Source organism: Orycteropus afer, unplaced genomic scaffold (genome assembly GCF_000298275.1).
Source record: "Orycteropus afer afer isolate SDZICR_OR568_19922 unplaced genomic scaffold, OryAfe1.0 scaffold00848, whole genome shotgun sequence".
NCBI lineage: Eukaryota > Metazoa > Chordata > Mammalia > Tubulidentata > Orycteropodidae > Orycteropus > Orycteropus afer.
The window spans coordinates 482,289-502,057 of record NW_006922435.1 but is presented as its reverse complement, the minus strand read 5'-3'; the positions used below and the strand labels follow the sequence as shown (position 1 = coordinate 502,057).

General features: G+C 38.2%; 1 protein-coding gene across 1 annotated transcript in view; it reads right to left on the bottom strand.

Annotated features, from left to right (window-relative positions):
* Positions 1-19,769, bottom strand: part of HUWE1 (HECT, UBA and WWE domain containing E3 ubiquitin protein ligase 1) — a 164,163-nt gene that overhangs the window by 93,574 nt on the left and 50,820 nt on the right. The window contains exons 14-20 of the mRNA XM_007958089.2: positions 19,293-19,332; positions 18,264-18,365; positions 17,664-17,744; positions 12,802-12,908; positions 12,364-12,541; positions 10,037-10,128; positions 9,231-9,442 (exon numbers count right to left, since the gene is read on the bottom strand). Coding sequence (XP_007956280.1) covers positions 9,231-9,442; positions 10,037-10,128; positions 12,364-12,541; positions 12,802-12,908; positions 17,664-17,744; positions 18,264-18,365; positions 19,293-19,332 — 812 coding nt within the window. The remainder of the gene's footprint in view (positions 1-9,230; positions 9,443-10,036; positions 10,129-12,363; positions 12,542-12,801; positions 12,909-17,663; positions 17,745-18,263; positions 18,366-19,292; positions 19,333-19,769) is intronic.

The following is a 19,769-nucleotide window of genomic DNA, read 5'->3' as shown; positions in this document are numbered from 1 at the left end:
TCATAGCGACCCCTCCTTGGGTTTCCAAGGCAGTATCACTACGGAAGTAGATTGCCCCATCTTCCTTCCGAGGAGTGGCTGGTGGGTTTGAACCTTCTGGTTAGCAGTCAAGTGCCTTTAGGCACTACACTACCAGAGCAGAGAACCCTTTAAATGATTTTAGTAATAAAATACTTAAGACTATCAGTTGCTTATATGCAACTTCAAACTGAAGTTGAAGAAAATCAAAACAAATCCATGAGAACCAGAGTACAATCCCACCTGAATTCACAGATCATTAAGAATAGATTCGAGGCATTAAACACTGATGATCAAAGACCAGACAAGTCTTGGGATGACATCAAGGACATCATATACGAAGAAAGCAAAACGTCATTAAAAAGACAAGGAAGAAGAGACCAAAATGGATGCCAGAATAGACTCTGAAACTTGCTCTTGAATTTAAAGTAGTTCACTGAGTTGGCTCTGACTCACAGTGAGTCTATGTACAACAGAACGAAACACTGCACAGCATAGCTAAAGTGAAAGGAAGAAATAACAATAACATCACAGATGATAAGGTAAAAGAGCTGAACAGAAGATTTCAAAGGGCAGCTCCAGAAGGCAAAAGTACAGTATTATTATGAAATGTACAAAGACTTAGAGTTAGAAAACCAAAATGGAAGAACAAGTTTGGCATTTCCCAAGTTGAAAGAACTGCGGAAAAAATTAAGCCTTAAAGTTACAATACTGAAGGATTCAATGGGCAAAATATTGAATGATGCAGGAAGCATCAAAAGAAGATGGAAGTGGGTCTTCCAATAACTTGACAGCATCTAAGAACAGTGTTTGGGTAGGATGGGTGATCATGCTTAATGAAGAATTTGAAAACATTTATACAAAGAGAAAACCTATATGCCAGGTATGAACTGATGAGTCCTTAATCAGGAATACAGGAAGGAGATGGATTCTAATTGAATGTCATAGTACAATATAGAGCACAAAAGATCTCATGGTTTGGTAGGTAGGTAAGGGGGCAGGGAAGAGATAGGAGGATGAGGCCTTTCATGCAGTTCTTGAGAAGATTCTTGTGCCTTTGGCAAAACAATCTGCCCAGTGAGTTTCCATTTAGGGAATAACTGCGCATTTGCACTCATTGCCTTGAAAGGCCAGACTATAGCTATTCAACTTCCAAAGACCATATGGACTTACATAACCCATTTCTTTCAAGTTGCAAATATGATAGGTGGGTGGTAAGTTAGAAAGGCAAACTAAATGGAATCAGCCAATAAACGAACCACAGTGCCCCAAAACTAAAATCTAGTTACTTACTAATAAGTAGATTCATCATGAGCAGTATCAGTTTTTCTGGGATTAAAAAATTTAAAAGGTAGAAAAAGGCCAAAAGAAAAGTATCCACAGTTACCTGTGATAAATTGGAGCCCGCCCTGCTGGTGTAGTGATTAAGTGCATAGCTGCTAACTAAATGGTGATTGGTTCTGACTCAGCAGGAGAAAGATGTGGCTGGAAACCCTATGTGGCAATTGTACTGTCCAACAGGGTTGCTATGAGTTAAAATAAACTGGAAGGCAACAGGTTTGGCTTTTGCTTTTGTGACAAAACACTTCTGAACATATTAGCAGTTCCATATACTTGGGATAGACTATACTGACTAAATCTCCTTATTCCAGATCTCCAGCACAAAATCATGTGTCTCAAAAACAAGTGAAAATATCATTTTAAAACACTAACTCCTGGTATTGGAAAAATGTGGGAAACGAACAGTTTTAGCCTTGGAAAAATGGGAAAGAACCCAAATGGCTATCAACAGGAAAATGGATAAACACTGTAGGATAGTGATACAACAGAATACTACTCAGCAATGAAAATGAATGCCAACAACATGGATGAAAAACATGTTGAATAAAGAAGCCAGATACAAAAAATTACATACAACAGCTACAGTACAGTACACATGTACAATCCCATTTATATGAGGATGGCATGTACATGATATTCTCAAATGTAAAATTATTCTATAATGACAAAAATAAGATTAGTATCTACTTCATTTTAGGATGAGGTGGGTAATAGAAAAGAGGAGCTCTGGTAGCATAGTGTCTAAGAGGCACTTGACTGCTAACCAGAAGGCTGGTGATTAAAACCTACCAGCCACTCCTCGGAAAGAAGGTTGGGCAATCGACTTCTGTAGTGGTACTGCCTCAGAAACACAAGGAGGGGTTGCTATGAGTCAGGGCCAACTCGATGGCACATAACAATAACAACAGAAAAGAACTATGTGCAGTTTACTTCATGAAAATTACACCGCAATAAAAATACTGGGAAAAAAATTGTGTGTGTGTGTGTGTGTATGTAAGCTATCTATATGAGGGGATAGACAAGGGGATAGAAGACAAGAATTTCTGTTTGGGGCCCCCACTAAAAAATTCTGAATTGGGTGTGGGAGGGCAGATATGCAGATGAGACTTTTGAGGAGAGGGGTGACACATGTTCTAAATCTTTCTAATCCTCTTTCCTGTATGAGCAAAAAGTACACACTCAACTTCCATCATAACAACTGCATGGGATAAAGAGATTGATTCTTGCTATACCTGAACCCATCATTGCACCCACTGTGTCAATCCATCTTGTCAAGGGCCTTTCTTTTTTGCACTGATCCTCCACTCCACTTTTCCGAGCATGATATCCTTCTCCAGGTGGTCCTTTCTGACAATCTGACCAGAGTAGGTCAGATGAAGTCTAGTCATTCTCACTTCCAAGGAACATTTTGGTTGCACTTCTTCCAGGACAGATTTGTTCATTTTTTTGGCAGTCCATGGTACTTCCAGCATTCTTTGCCAACACCATAACTCAAAAGCATCAATTCCTCTTCGGTCTTCCCGGTTCACTGTCCAGCTCTCATGTGCATATGAGGCAAATGAAAATACCATGGATTGAGTTAGGCACACCTTAGTCTTCACAGAGACATCTTTGCTGCTCAGTACTTTAAAGAGTTCTTTTGCAGCAGATTTGCCCAATACAATACATTGTTTGATATCTTGATTGCTGCTTCCACTGGTGTTGATTATGGAATCAAGTAATATGAAATCTTGAACAGCTTCAATCTTTTCTCCATTTATTCTGATGCTACTTATTGGTCCAGTTGGGAGGATTTTCATTTTATTTACGTTGAGATGTAATCCATACTACACACTGACATCTTTCACCTTCATCAGTAAGTGCTTCAAGTCATATTCCCTTTCAGCAAGCAAAGTTGTGTCATCTGCATATCGCAGGTTGTTAATGAATCTCCCTCCAATTCTGATGCCACGCTTCTTCATACAGTCCACCTTCTCAGATTACTTGCTCAGCCTACAGATTGAACAAGTATGGTGAAAGGATAAAACCCTGACTTACTCCCTGCCTGATTTTAAACCTTGCAGTATCCCCTTGCTCTGCACGACAGCCTCCTAGTCCATGTACAGGTTTCTGACGAGCACAATCAAGTGTTCTGGAATTCCCATTTGTTATGATCCATACAACCGAATGCTATTGCTTCGTCAATAAAACACAAGTAAACATCTTTCTGGTATTCTATGCTTTAAGCCAAGATCCATCTGACATCAGCAATGATATCCCACGTTCTACATACTCTTCTGAATCCACCTTGTATTTCTGGAAGTTCTCTGTCAATATACTGCTGCAACTGTCTTTGAATTATCTTTTTATTTATTTATTTATTTTAAGATCTTGTTTTATGTTTAATGTTATGAATATATTTAGTTTCACTCCCCATTCACCATGTCCAACCCCAGTCTCGACCCTGCCCTACCCAGTAACCCTCCCCCCGTGCCCCTCATATTCATGCAATCCTGTTTGTCCTGCATTTCCTCAATTTGAATGTTGGTCCTCTGGTGCCACATGGTCTACTGTTCTAAGGTATGTATTATCATAGAGTATGTGGGCATGTCATCCTGGGCTGAGTGGTCTGCACGTACATCTTGTTAACTATTGGGCTGAGAGCCAGCCCCTGGGGTTGAGTTCTACCCCAGTTGCAGAATGTATTCCAGGGCCATAGTATAGAGAGTCTCATCAGACTTCATCAGACCAGTAACTTTGGTCATTATTGAATTTTTTTATTTTGTTCTACATTTTTCCTCCCACTCTATCCAGGATCTCCAGATTTGATCCTTTCCTGAGTGGTTGGCATTGGTAGCCAGGCACCACCTAGTTTTTCTGGTCTCAAGAGCCATTGTGTCCTACAGCTGACCGCTTCCAAATGCACTTTTTTTTTTTTTTTGGCATTCTTCTTCACTTCCAACACTAGCATACCATTAGCTGCATCTTAGATGGCTGCTTGAAAGCTTTATATTACTGGTGTCTGTGCAAGACTAGCCTCAGCTGAATGTATCCTTAGTCTAGAGTATACTCCTGTTCACTTACACTCTCAGGTGTTTATGGGTTTACCTGTAGCCTGGTGTTTAGGGTTAATGATAACACAGTATTGTGAACACACTGGTTGGTATTAGTGTCTGTCGTCTATCTCTTATGTGCACAATTTGGTGTCCTCCCATTTCCCAATGTTATAATGGTGGTCACAAACCCTTTTCGTATGTTGTTGTTGTTGTTGTTATGTGCCGTCGAGTCGGACCCGACTCATAGCGAACCCTCCTTGGGTTTCCGAGGCAGTAGCATTACGGAAGTAGATTGCCCCATCTTCCTTCTGAGGAGTGGCTGGCGGGTTTGAACCGCCAGCCTTCTGGTTAGCAGTCAAGTGCCTTAGCCACTACGCTACCAGAGCTCCCCCTTTACCCACATCAGCGCGTGTGCCCCAACCAGCCTGAAATCAATCTCTCCCCTTCCTGGTAACCTATAAAGTGAGTTCCCTTTCCCAAGCAACCCTTCTTTGTCTTTATACAGTAATGGGCTCATAAAGTACGTGTCATTGCGTGTGATATTAATGATATTGTTCAGTAATTCCACATTCTGTGAGATCACCTTTCTTTGGAATGGGTACAGATATGGATCTCTCTTGGCATAGACGAATGAGTGCCTCCAGTGCAGCATCTGTTTGTTGAAACATCTCGATGGGTATTCTGTCAATTCCTGGAGCCTTGTTTTTCACCAATTCCTTCAGTGCAGCTTCAACTTCTTCCTTTAATACCATTGGTTCTTGATCATATACCACCTATTGAAAAACCTTTTGGTTTTCTAACTCCAGGTCTTTGCACATTTCATTATCATTGACTTTGTCTTCTTGAGCTACTCTTTGAAATCTTCTGTTCACCTCTTTTATCTTATTTTTTCTTCCATTTCATTTAGCTATTCTCCACTCAGGGGCAAGTTTCAGTCTCTTCTGACATTCATTTTGGTCTTTTCTTCCTTTCCTGTCTTTTTTTAATAACCTTTTGCTTCCCACATGGATGATGTTCTCTATGTCATCCAAAAATTTCTCTTGTTTTCGGTCACTGGTGTTCCAATGCATCAAATCTATTCTTTAGATGGTCTCTAAATTCAGGAGGGATATAATCAAGATCATATTTTGGCTCTCATGGACTCGTTTTAATTGCCTTCAGCTTCAACTTGAATTTGCATATGGGCAGTTAATGGTCTGTTCCACAGTCAGATCCTGGCCTTGTTTTGGCTTAAAATATTGAACTTCTCCATTGCCTCTTGCCACAGATATAGTCAATCTGATTCTTGTGTACTCCACCTGGCAACGTCCACGTGTATAGCCATCATTTATTTATTTGAAAAAAAGTATTGGCAACCAATGTCATTGGCCTTGCAAAATTCTATCATGAGATCTCCAGCATTATTTCTATCACCAAGGCCATATTTTCCTACTACCAGTGATTCTTCATTGTTTCCAACTTTTGCAGTCCCATTACCAGTGATAATCAACACATCTTGATTGCATGTCTGGTCAATTTCAGACTGCAAAAAGTGGTAAAAAAACAAAACAAAACTTCAATTTCCTCTTCTTTGGCACTGGTGGTTGATTTGTAAATTTGAATAGTAGTAGTACTAACTAGTATTCCTTGTAGGCGTATCGATATTCTCCTGTCACTGACAGCATTGTACTTCAGAATAGATGTTGAAACATTCTTTGTAAAAATGAATGCCACACCATTCATTCTTCTTCAATTTGTCATTCCTCGCATAGTAGATCACATGTTGTTGTTATGTGCCGTCGGGTCGGACCCCTCCTTGGGTCTCCGAGGCAGTATCACTATGGAAATAGATTGACCAATGGCCAAAGCCAGTCCATTTCAGCTCACTAATGGCCAGGACATCAATCTTTATGCAGTCCATTTCATTTTTGACAACTTCCAATTTTCCTACATTCTTACTTCATACATTCCAAATTCTGATTAATAATGGATGTTCCAGCTATTTCTCATAATTTTGAATCGTGCCACAAGCAGCAAATGGAGGTACCAAAAGCTTTCCTCCATCCAAAACATTAAGGTCAGCTCTACTCTGAGGAGGCAGAACTCCCCCAGTCATATTCTGAGTGCCTTCCAACCTGAAGGGCTCATCTTCCAGCACTATTATTGGACAATGTTTCAGAGCTATTAATAAGGTTTTCACTGGCCATTTATTTGAGAAGTGGATGGCCCCTTCCTTCTTCCACATCTGCTTTAGTCTGGAAGCTCCCCTGAAACCTGTCCACCATGGGTGACCCTGCTGGTATTTGAAACATCAGTGGCATAGCCTCCAGCCTCACAGCAACACACAAGCCAAGACAGTATGAAAAACTGACAGACAAGTGGTGGAAATTTAATATTTAGAGGATGTTTAATGTTCTCAAGTCTTTCTATTTAACCTCTAAACAAACAATTACTGGCTGATTAACTCATATAGATACAAAGCGATATAGACATACTGTTCAATGAGGCAACTGACCCTGTCCTTAAGCTTATAGATTAGTGAGGAAAACCATTAGAACATATGAATAATTTTAACAAAATCTGTTCGAAGAACACAATAAGTAAACTCCTCATTTGGAAGTAAAGGGGGAAATGCCTTTAAGAATGAGATATCTGAAGTGGCACTATGGAAATTTGGTAGACAGAAAAGAGGGAGATAGGATGGGTGTTCATTGTGAGCAAAACACTGATATATGATATCCTGAGAAAGTCAAGAATGGTGAAGAAACACAGTGGCCTGAGAGAATGTCAATTCAGTATGACAACTTAAAATTTGAAGCTGTTAGATATTCAGGTAGAGAAGTGACAGGCAAATGGACTATTCAGGTAGAGAAGTGACAGGCAAATGGACACACACCACAACTTTGTTTAGTGAATTATTCCCTGGTTTTTAGTCAGGAAAAGAAAGTGTATCCCAGCAGGGCCACTAACAATCAAGAGTGTGGCAAGGGAAGAGCTAAGACAGTCCTTTGCAAATGAAGTGTTGCTTTCTTCTAGCATGCTTTCTCTCGAGAAAAGACAACATTCACCTTACTCTTAACTAAGTCCCAATCCACCTTTTAGGAACAGCCCAAGCCCTCTCATATTCAGGCCCAAAGTGCTCATACCTTTCTCAGAATTCCATTATTTAAACACCAAAAAGATGCTAAAAGAACATTTATTAAATGAAAGTCCAGAGCGACCATATCTACTTCTAGCGTAAAAGTAAGAGTTATAGCTACATAGTTATCATACATATCATATGTAACACACACAGTGCACATAGGACACCAACATGCAAGGGGGTTACGTGGTTTGCAAAAACAAAAAACTCACACAACATTGTGTAAACAATATGGTACACTTCATCCCCTCATGTAAACAGTACTAGTAAGCTCAAAGAGCCTGGGGGACTTCCTGCTACAAGCCATCAGTGTTTAAGCATCCCCAACTTTCTTCCACCTTAACAACAAAGCTCAATTTTTCTGTGGAACAAACCACAAATAAGCAGAAACTAGAAAGAAATCCTTTATGCCTCGTTATAACCACATAGTACATGCCAAAGCCTTCCAATTGATCCAGAACAAGCAGTAATAAAATGAACAACAGAAAAACCACCAACAAATAATCTTTCTAACTCTGAAAGAATTCTTCCAAAAACCAAAAAACCAAACTCACTGCCGTCCAGTCAGATCCAACTCATAGCGACCCCTCCTTCGATTTCCGAGGCAGTGTCACTATAGAAGTAGATTGCTTCCTTCTGAGGAGCGACTGGTGGGTCTGAATTGCCAGCCTTCTGGTTAGCAGTAAAATGCCTTAGGACTTCTTAGGAGATAGGTATCAAAGGTACATGTGATGCTTTCTTATTTGCTGACTTATGGAAACAATCCAACACTCAAGGATGTAGACAGAATTCCAAATCAACAAAGGAAAAATCACTACTTTGTGGAAAGTCCACCAATTCTGATTCAATTTCATAAACACCTTTAAAAATTTTATCGGAGGAAAATATATTTAATGAAACACTGCCATTCTAACCAGTTTTGAGGGTACAATTTAGTGATATTAATTACATTCACCAAGTTGTACAGTCATTACCTGTATAAATTTCCAAATGTTTTATCAGCATAAACAGAAACTCAGTACCCCTTAAATAGTTAACTTCAAATTGCCCCCACCCCTCGGCCCCTGGTAACCACTAATAACTTTTTATCTATGCCCTTACCTATTCTATGTATTTCATATAAGTGGGATCATAAAATACTTGTTCTTTTGGGTCTGACTTATTTCACTGGGCATGTTTTTAAGGTTCATCCAAATCGCAACATGTTATCACAGAACTTCTTTTCTCTTTATGGCTGAGTAATATTCCATTGTATGGATATACCACATTTTGTTTATCCATTCATCTGCTGATGGACACTGGGTTGTTTCCAACTTTTTGGCTATTGTGAATAATGCTGCAATAAACATCAGTGTGAAAGTATCTGATTCAGTCCCTGATTTCACATCTTTTGGTTACACATTTGGGAATAGAATTGCTAAATCATATAGTGATTCTATGTTTAACTTTTAAAGGAATTTCCACATTAGCTACACTCATGAACAGCTTTTAATAAAAAAAGCTTGCAAAAGCAACCAATACCATTAAGTACCAAAGCATAAATAACATGTAGGGGTCAAAGAAAGAAAATAACTTAACTCTCAGGGCTGGAGAGATCCTTACAATAATCTAATGCAACTTCAACACTTTTATACATGAAAGTGAAACTAAGATTCAGAGAGAAAATGAGGTGTCCAAAATCACAAGGCTAAAGAAACTGTCCTGTGAATACTTACTGCTGATTAGGCTCAGTTTCATTCTGCTGGGTAGAATTAAAGCTTTGCATGGCTTGAACTTCCTCTTCCTCCTCATCCTCACTAGATGCTTCTTCTGCAGCATGATTAGACCTTGGGGGTGGAGCAGCAGCAGTGCCATCTGCCTTCTGGATTGATGGCTTCTGACAGATATACTTAGGATCTCTTCCAAGATTACAGATTTCTTCAAGTAACTGCAAGTCACAGGACATAAGATTATTTATTAGTAATCAAGGAATGCAGAGGATAGTTAGCATATTTTGAACATTTTTTATATGCTGTGCATTTCTCAAAACCCTTTAATTACATATTATATACACGTCCTAATTCACCAAGCACCAGGAATTCATATACTAGCTTCAACAACAGCCAGGATTAGGAAATGTGGCAAAAAAATCAAGAAACAAAGATTAGAAAGGGAACATACCTTTTTACAAACAGAAACTAAGCCTTGAGTACTTGTTAATATATTTACTACATAAGATAGCAACACTTAGCTATTGACAATAAATGGACGACCCATGTTATCTACAGGGAAAACAATTCTCAACCAGAAAATAGTGAACTTCAGAAAGGAACATAAATTTCAACTTCAGACTTGGATTAAAGTGATTTAAATTATTTTTGACAAAGGACCAACCCAAGGATGTAGAGAAAATGAAGCAAATACAATGCTCTTATAGGGATAGTCTAAAACTCCAAATGAGCTCCAGTAGGTCAGTCTTTTTCTAAATACTCCTCTTCCACTGCTTTCTCATGCCCATGGTCAGAGCCTTCTCATTATTCACCTTAATAATTGCAGTTGTTGCATCCGTTTTGAGAGTAGGCTGATGTCTCATGAGCTCATCAACAGCACTCCCCAGGTTAGATGCAGTATCCCCTTAAAAGCAAAAAAATGAACTGTCAGAAAGACTAAGAAAATAGAGCTTGAGTTTTTGTGTGCCAATAGAAGGTGGAAGGGAGCTTTGGTGATGTAGTGCCTAAGGCATCTTACTGCTAAACAGAAGGCTGGCGGTTCAAACCCACCAGCCACTCCTCAGAAGGAAGATTGGGTGATCTTCTTCAATGATACAACCTCTAAAACCCAAGGAGGGGACGCTATGAGTCGGATCCAATTTCATGGCAGTGAGTTTGATTTTAGGTTTCAGAAGGTGGCAAGGAGAAAGGTGGGGGGAGGCAAGGAGTTTAATCATTATGTTGTTGTTGTTATGTGCCGTCGAGTCAGCCCTGACTCATAGCGACCCCTCCTTGGGTTTCCAAGGCAGTATCACTACGGAAGTCGGATTACCCAACCTTCCTTCCGAGGAGTGGCTGGTGGGTTTGAACCGCCAGTCTTCTGGTTAGCAGTCAAGTGCCTTAGCCACTATGCTACCAGAGCTCCCTTAATCATTATAATAAGCATATTTTAAAGTAACCATGTGTACTGCATTCTAACCTGGTAATTTCCACTGTCCAGGCCTGGTAGAGTAAATTTATCTGGGCTACCCTCAGCAGATGTGTTGTGTATAAAAAAGAGACAGAGAAACAGAAAAGAATAAAGGGAGAATGGGAAGGAGGGAGAGATGCAGGCATTAACTATCAATTCTCTGGTTGCCTTGGTAAAGAATGACAGTGGCTAGAATGCTACATCGGTGGCCTGGAAGCATAAAGTAACATTTCTGAAATGTGGAAACCTGCCAAAGCCCTACCATCTTACTAACAAATACTTAATGATCCAGTATCAAGTACATCATTGTTCTACTTAGGTGCCGTTGAGTTGGTTTTCGCTTAAAGTGACCCTGAGCCTACGTACAAAAGAAGAAACACTGCTTGGTCCTGTCTTTGCTGTGTTTATTATTAGCCCATTGTTGCAGCCACTGTGTCAAATCCATCTTTTTCACTGACCCTCTACTATGCCAAGCACGATATCCTTTTCCAAGGAATGATCCCTTCTGGCAACATAACCAAAGTAGGTGAGATGAAGTCTGGTCATTCTTGCCTCTCAGAAGGATTCCACCTGCACTTCTTCTAGGAAAGACTTGTTCGCTCCTCTGGCAATGCATGGTATTTTCAGTATTCTTCGACAACACCACATTTCAAAGGCATCAACTCATCTGCCAGCATTCTTTATTCACTGTCCAGCTCTCACTTGCACATCAGAGTATTGAAAGTACCACGGCTTGGGTCAGGCACATCATAATCTTCAAGGTGACATCTTTGCTCTTAAACATTTTTAAAAAAGTCTTTGGCAGCACATTTGCTCAATACATTAATTTCCTGACTGCTGCTTCTATGTGACTGACAGTGAATCCAAGTAAAATGAAATGCTTGACGATGTCAATATTTTCTCCACTTATCATGATGTTGCATATTGGCCCAGTTATGAGGATTTTTGTTTTATGTTGAAATGTGGGAGCTCTGGTAGCATAGTGCCTAAGGCACCTGACTGCTAACCAAAAGGCTGGCAGTTCAAACCCACCAGCCAGTCCTCGGAAGGAAGGTTGGGCAATCTACTTCCGTAGTGATACCACCTCGGAAACCCAAGGAGGGGTTGCTATGAGTCGGGTCTGACTCAACGGCACATAACAACAACAACGTGTTGAAATGTAATCCACACTGAAGGTTGTAATGTTTGCTCTTCAACAATAAGTACTTCAAGTCTTCTTTCACTTTCACCAAGCAAGGTTGTATCATCAGCATATCACAAGATTTAGTGAAGGGTCAAGTATATTGAGAAGGCTATCTATTCAATTGTGACTACCTTAGGAACCTGGACATTAGAACATTTGATTACCAGTATCAATACCTTTAGAATCCATATTTCTCACTGTTACAGACTACATGATAAACCTGGAAATCTACCACTGCTTCCTAATACCTGTTTCTCATCAGCACAATGCCAGTACATGTGAAAGAAAACTGTTGAGAAACATGGAAATATTACGAGCAGAAAGGCTCAGTGTGAAGCATTTTCTCCCTGCAGTAGAATTACATGGTATTAATTACCATTAAGCATAGCACACCTAGTCAGAACTAACTAGTTTGAGTTTTTCTTGCCAAATGGTGGCTTAATAATCTTGAAATGTCTTCATACAAGAGCAAGCCAATTATCTATTATAAAATCCTGATAACTTACCAAGGGGATCAGAACTCCTCCTCCTCCGCATGGCTGGGAGGTAATCTGGAGACAGAAGAACTTTGAAGAGACGTTCAAATGGCTGACATTGCACAAATGACTGAAGACCTCGGGCATTCAAGCACAGTGCACTGAATACATTTGGAAGGGAGCCAAGAACTTCACGGGTAGCAGGAACCTGGAGAGAAAATGAAGTGATTTTGAACAGATTTAAGAGTTCAGGTGTACATGTTAAGGAAAATCTGGCAAGGGGCATCACAATGAGAAACATAAGAAGGACTGTGACAACCAGGTTCCAATTCGTTTCAATGCTATATACAGAAGATAAGACATAGGATTTTTAAGCCTAAGAGTAATTTCCTGTGTGTGTATGTGTGTGTGCGTTTTGAAAAAGGATGATGCACATGGAGTATGCTTTACTGAACAGCAAGAACTCACATCTTTAATAAGCAGTGCATTCAGCATGACATCTGTCAATCCATTGTCCTGGAGGGAGGAGAGCAGTGATGGTTCTTGAAATACAAACACAGTCACCACTTCAGTAGCTTTAAAAAAAAAAAAAAAGGAGAAAATATTGGACACTGAGAAATTCTTCTCAAATGTTAAAAGCAATACCAAACAGGCTTTAAAAAAAGAAAAACTGAATGTACAACTGAAACACTTGTGCTTACTCTTAAATGTTAAAGTTCATAATGCCCCTTCTGAGATTATTTACGAAATCCTTCAAGATTATTGTGAGCTTATTTTTACATAAATGAAGTTATGTTATATAGTTTTTTTTTAACTGCTCTATATCATTCACTGTCACTACAATTCATTCATTTTCAATGGCTGCAGAGTATTCCACTAAATATGTGTACTACCATGTATATAAACAAACCCTTTATTGTGAAAAGTGATAAATCTAAATGTACGTTATTTTTTATCTGCTCAATCAAATTGTGCTATAAGAAAAGAAAATCTAAGATGTCGATTTGCTGGCTTAAAATAAATGCAAACTTAAATGATAAAACAGGACAAACTGCTTTATAAAAAAGGTTATTCAGCAATTTAAAACAATCATCAGCAGTGTTAAGAGTTCTTAGGTAATAATCTGACCAATTTTTGACAATATAATAATTACAAATGAGTAGTAACAACTACTACCAAAGTTTATGGAGCACAACAAAACATTACTAAGGAATAAATACTAAAGCGTTTATCAAAAAGCAAACAAAAATGATGACAAGATTAAGACAAAAAAAAAGAATATAATAAAACAAAAACTACACAGAATTAAAACCAATAACTAGGCTACTGAAAAGAGTTTAGTTTATAAATCTATAGGAAATCTAATGGAAAAAGGAGGAGTAATATACATTAGCAATGAGAAAGGAGATTTAATGAGAAATAGAGAAAAGGAATTTATTTAACAACATGCACACTCAGAAGTGAAATGTGTATTTTTGTAAGAAAATATGAAGGCTTTCAAAAAGTGGAAACAAAGCAGATTAAGTCCATAACCATAAAAATTATTAATCATATGGTTGACTATGCAAGGAATGACAAATTGAAGAGGAATGGTGTAGTATTCATTGTCAAAGAGAACACTGCAAGATCTATCCTGAAGTACAATGCTGTCAGTGATAGGATAATATCCATATGCCTTCAAGGAAGACCAGTCAATACTATTATTATTCAAATTTACACACCAACCACTAAAGCCAAAGACGAAGAAATTAAAGATTTTTGCCAAATGCTACAGTCTGAAATTGACCAAATATGTAATTAAGACGTATTGATAATTATTGATAATTACTGGTAACTACAATGTAGAAGCTGAAAACAAAGTAGTTTTGGTAGTTGGAAAATACGGCTTTGGTGGTAGAAATGATGTCGGAAATTGATAGTATTTTGCAATACCAATGACTTATTCACTGCAAATACCTTTTTTCATCAACTTAATAGCAACTATACATGTGGACCTCGCTAGATGGAATACATAGGAATCAAACTGACTACATCTGTAGGAAGAGTCAAAACAAAAACAAGGCCAGGAGCTAACTATGGAACAGACCATGAATTGCTCATATGTAAGTTAAAGTTGAAGCTGAATTAAAACAAAACCATAAGAGCTAAAATGACTTGGATTATATCCCACCTGACTTTAGAAACAATCTAAAGAATAGATTCGATGCATTGAACACCAATTACTGAAGACCAGACGAGACCAGGGATGACCACAAAGACTATCATACATGAAGAAAGCAAGAGGTCATCAAAAAGACAAAAAAGGGAAAAAAAAGACAAAAATGGGTGTCAGAATACTCTGAAACTTGGTCTTAAATGGAAAATAGCTATAGCGAATGGAAGAAATGATTAAATAAAAGAGCTGAAAAGAAGATTGTAAAGGGTGGCTCAAGAAGACAAAGTTACTGAAACAAACAGAGTTACTGTAACAAAAAGAATTGGGTGACGTTCAATCACTTCAGGAAGTAGCATATGATCAAGAACCAATGGTACTGAAGGAAGAAGTCCAAGCTACACTGAAAGACTTGGTGAAAAACAGGCTCCAAGAATTGATGGAATACCCATGGAGACGTATCAACAAACAGAAACAATCCTGAAGATGGCTCACTCGTAATGCCCAAATTTGGAAATACCTACCTGGCCAACTGACTAGATGAGATCCATATTGGTGCCCATTCTGAAGAAAAGTGATCCAGCAGAATGTGGAAATTATTAAACAATATCATTAATACCACATGCAAATAAGATTCTGCTCAAGATAATTGAAAAAAGGTTGCAGTATTACATTGACAGGAGCTGCCAGAAATTTGAGGCAGATTCAGAAGAAGGCATAGAAGCAGGGATATCATTGCTGATGTCAGAAGAATACCAGAAGCATGTTTACCTGTGCTTTACTCATTATGCAAAGGCATTCAACTGTATGGATTATGACAAATTTTGGACAAAACTGTGAACTATGGGAATTCCAGAACATTTAACCGAGCTCATGAGGAATCTGTACACAGAACAAGAGACAGTCATTTGCACAGAAAGAGGGGATAGTGCATGCTTTAAAATCAGTAAAGATATGTGTCAGGGTTGTATCCTTTCACTGTACGTATTCAATCTGTAGGCTGAGCAAGTAATCCAAAAAAATCAGACTATATGAAGGACACAAAATCAAGATTAGAATAAGGCTCACTGACAGACAACCTGCAATATGCAGAGACACAACTTTGCTAGCTGGAAGTGAAGACATGAAGCACTTACTAATGAAGATCAAAGATTACAGTCTTCAATAAGGATTACGCCTCAACAAAAAGAAAACATAAATCCTCACAACTGGACTAATAAGCAAACATCATGATAAATGGAGAAAAGACTGATGTTGTCAAAGATTTACTTTTACTTCAATCCCCAGTGAACACTCATGGAAGTAGCAGTCAAGAACTCAGACAACATACCACTCCTGGCAGATCTAGTGCAAAAGACCTCTTTTAATTGTTAAAAACCAAAAATGTCACCTTGAGGACAAAGGTGCACCCGAGCCACAACATGGTATTTTCAATCACTCCGTAAGAATGTAAAAGCTAGACAATGAAAAAGGAAGACCGAAGAAGAAATGTCCTTGAATTACCATGTTGGCAATGAATATTGAATATACCATGGACTTCAAGGAAAACAAACAAATCTGTCCTGGAAGAAGTATAGCCCGAATGCTCCTTAGAAAGAAACAAGGATGGTGACACTTCATCTCACATCTTTTGGGTACATTATTAGGAGGGACCATCCCCTAGATAAGAACATCATGCTTGGTAATATAGAGGGTCAGTGAAAAAGAAGATGACATTCAAGAAGATGGACTGTCATAGTGGCTGCAACAATGAGCTCAAACCTACAAAGATTGTGAGGATGGTGCAGGACCAGGGCAGTGTTTCATTGTGTTATGCATAAGAGTCATTATGAATTGGCGTGTAACAACTGCTTAAGATTTCTTTTACTGGCCATCTCCTTTACCCTGGACTGAATGGGCATAATAATTTGTATCCTAATCATTTTGGATTAGCTTTGCAAATTAGTTCCTCAAGTACAAGTTTATTTACAGGAAACATGGGCCTATGCATTTCCTTATCTCTTTTCCCCTCATTCCAAGCAATGTTTCTAAGACAGCCAGTCAGCCATCCTTCTTGTCCCTTGTCTGAAGGTCTTTCCCATCTTTATGAGTAATAAATCCTTTTTGATCATACCAAAGGACTACTGTTATGAATTTTGACATTCAAACCTAACCTTGGGAGGGAAAGTCTCCATGTAGCTTTAATAGAAAGGAAATTCTATACCCTGATAAAGTGGATCAACAGAAAATCTGCTAACCCATACTTAATGGTAAAGTTTTGAATTTTTTTTTCTCCAATCTGAAGAAGAAAAGCAAAGGGGTCTGGGGTCCACTCTCACTATTTCTATTCAGCAATGTTTTGGAAATCTTTGCAAATGTATTAAGACCAAATAAATAAATAAATAAATAAAAAGCATTACGATCATAAGGAGTGGACTAAAACTTTATTTGCAGATTACACAACTACATGTAACATGCTAAGGGGTCAAGAAAAGTATCAACTAATGTGTCAGTTTAGCAAGGTAGCAGTATACAAGGTTAATATATAAAAAAACCTAAATTCCTTTAGCAAGGGGTTGAGAGTAGGAAAATAGCTAAACTGTAGTAGCCAAAACTATTCCCTGCAGATACTCTTAAACAATAAAAAAAAATCTGCTACCAGTACAAGGTTTTCCTATTTCCATACCTCCCAATTCTTTTAGAGTTTTAAAGAGAATCACAAAGATTCTAGAAGCCTATGTACCTAGTGCATTTTCCTGAAATATGTACGGCATTTAATAAACATCTGCATTTTCTACATTGCAAAATAATTTTTCACACTACATTTTGGGGGTCTGCCACTCATTTCTGAGCCTGGAAACCATTCTGACTGGACATACCAGACCAAGTTTAAAGAAGAAGCACTGCTTCTTAACCCATTTATAGTGTAAGGATAGTACAAATAAGCCAAATGTAAAATACTAGCATTTACTATAAGTGATTCACAATAAACAGCTGATAGAAGGATAACTGGCATTCTAGAAACAGATATTGAAAACCGAGTTTTGACATTTCTGTATTATTTCATCACCAGTAGGGAACATATATGAATCACACAGTGGACAAATACGAATAGTAAAATCCTCAAAAGACAGAAAACACACAGCAAGCCCTGGCAGGTCATCCCAGCTTAATATAACCAAATATCAACTCCACTTACCTAGAAGGAAAAGTGATGGGCCATAGTATTCTGCATTGCTGATGATGTGTTTCAGGGAGGTAGGCAGAGAACCATCCATCACTAACAGAAGTCAAGGATAACATGATCAGTCTGGGACTAGACTGAATGAGGGATAATGGGGCAATATACCATATACCACATACTGACTAATACTGTTTTCATTACAACCCAGTGGTACCTTCTTGCTTTTCCCTCATTTTCTATTAGTTATTGCTGTCCATGGAATAAGTTTGCTAACAGTAAATTAAAAGCTAACTGGGAGCCAGCAGGACAAAAAAAAAAAAAAAGATAGTGAGACAGACTGAGTGGGGCAGCAAGCTGCAAATAAGCAGAGTTGAAAGTTAGAAAAGGAAAAATAAGGGCAAATTATTATGAAAAGAGCTAAACAACTGTTAAGTCTAGGAAAGTGACACCAAACAACTAACATCTATTCAAAGTGGGTTTCTCCTATGTCTGCCTTATAAAAGAAAAGGAGGAGGTCTTAAGAAGAGTATGACAAGGACTGATCTTTACAAAGGCTTGGCTAAAATTTCCTTAGGAGTCAAACATCCTCCAAAAAAAGTATCAAGAATGAAATACCATGACGTATGCCATCTGAAAAAGCAGGGTCTTGAATGGCCTTCTTGAGGAAATTCAACATGGATTTGAGAAGTGCCGCTCGTTGTGGAATACACTGAACCCCTGGTAAAGGAGAAACACAAAAGAATTACACTGGATTCAACACCACACTATAGTGAAGTAGACACACAAACAAAATTTTTAAAATGCCTATATTCACTACAGCAAAACAAGCAGACATTTAAACTGAGGTCTCTGGACACTGGAAAGAATATTTAATTAAGCTTTGAATTTAGAAAAATAAATCACCAAGGACTGCACAAAAATACAATTAAAATGAAAAGTCTGAAGTAAAAAAAACCTACAAATTAAATCAATGTATAAATTGTTAGAAAACTATAGAATATTATGAAACACAAATTAATACAAGAAAACTAAATACTGCAATTGGTAAGCAACATGTATAGGAATAATAGGTAACTTATACATGTTCCACTTAAACTCCCCCTAAAGCTTCTTCCTTCACTAGTTTAATAACTCAGTCAGTATGAAAGATCATTTATCTACAAGTCTACGCACCAGGACGGGGGCCCGGGCCAGAGGATATGCTTGTGCTGCTACTGGAACTTGACGTCCTTAATTCAACATCCAGACGGTGCTCTACAGAGATAGATGAGCCTGGACTGCTTTCCATAGTTACATCTGCAACTAAAGTACAAGCTATGATAAAGAATGTAGTTAAGAATAAAAGGTAATACCAAAAGGAAGATTTTTGTTTGGGGAAGATTTTCCCATTATGTGAATGACATAGAAATGGCGAATAGTTATATGATACTGAAATCCAAAATTAAATGTTCATTTTCCACAAACAGAAAAGCATTTAACATCATTAATTATTCAAGACACACAAACTAAAAGCAACCATAAAAGTAACAGATAAAGAAAGAAAGTCAGAAACAGGAGGAAGAAATGGAATATGTGGCTAACTGACTCCATGAACAACAGCCTCCTTTGTCATGAGACCAGAAGAACAAGCTAGTGCCCAGATACCACCACTGAACATTTTGATCAGAGATTCTATAGAAGTATCCTGTTGAAAAAGGGGAAAGTGCAAAACAGAACTTCAAATGTTCATGGACTCCAGAATTAATGGAGCTAGAGGCTGGATGAACCTCTGAAACAACTGTCCTGAGATAATCTTTAACCCTTAAACCAAAAATATCCTTTTAAGTCTTCTTAAAACTAAACAATAGTTTAACTAGTAAAAAAATGTCTGCCTTGAGCATTATGACCTTTGAAGAATAATTTATATGACCTGCGGGCTTGGGACCACAGTCGCAGGGGACATCAAGCTCAATTTACATAACATACTATACAAAACATTGTAGCGACTGGGATCTTAAAAGCTAGCAAGCTGCCATCTAGATCCAACGATGGGTCTCTCCTCGTCCAGAGCAAAGAAGAATGAAGAAAACCAAAATTCATGGATGAAGGAAACCAAAATTCATGGAAACAATTAGTCCTAGC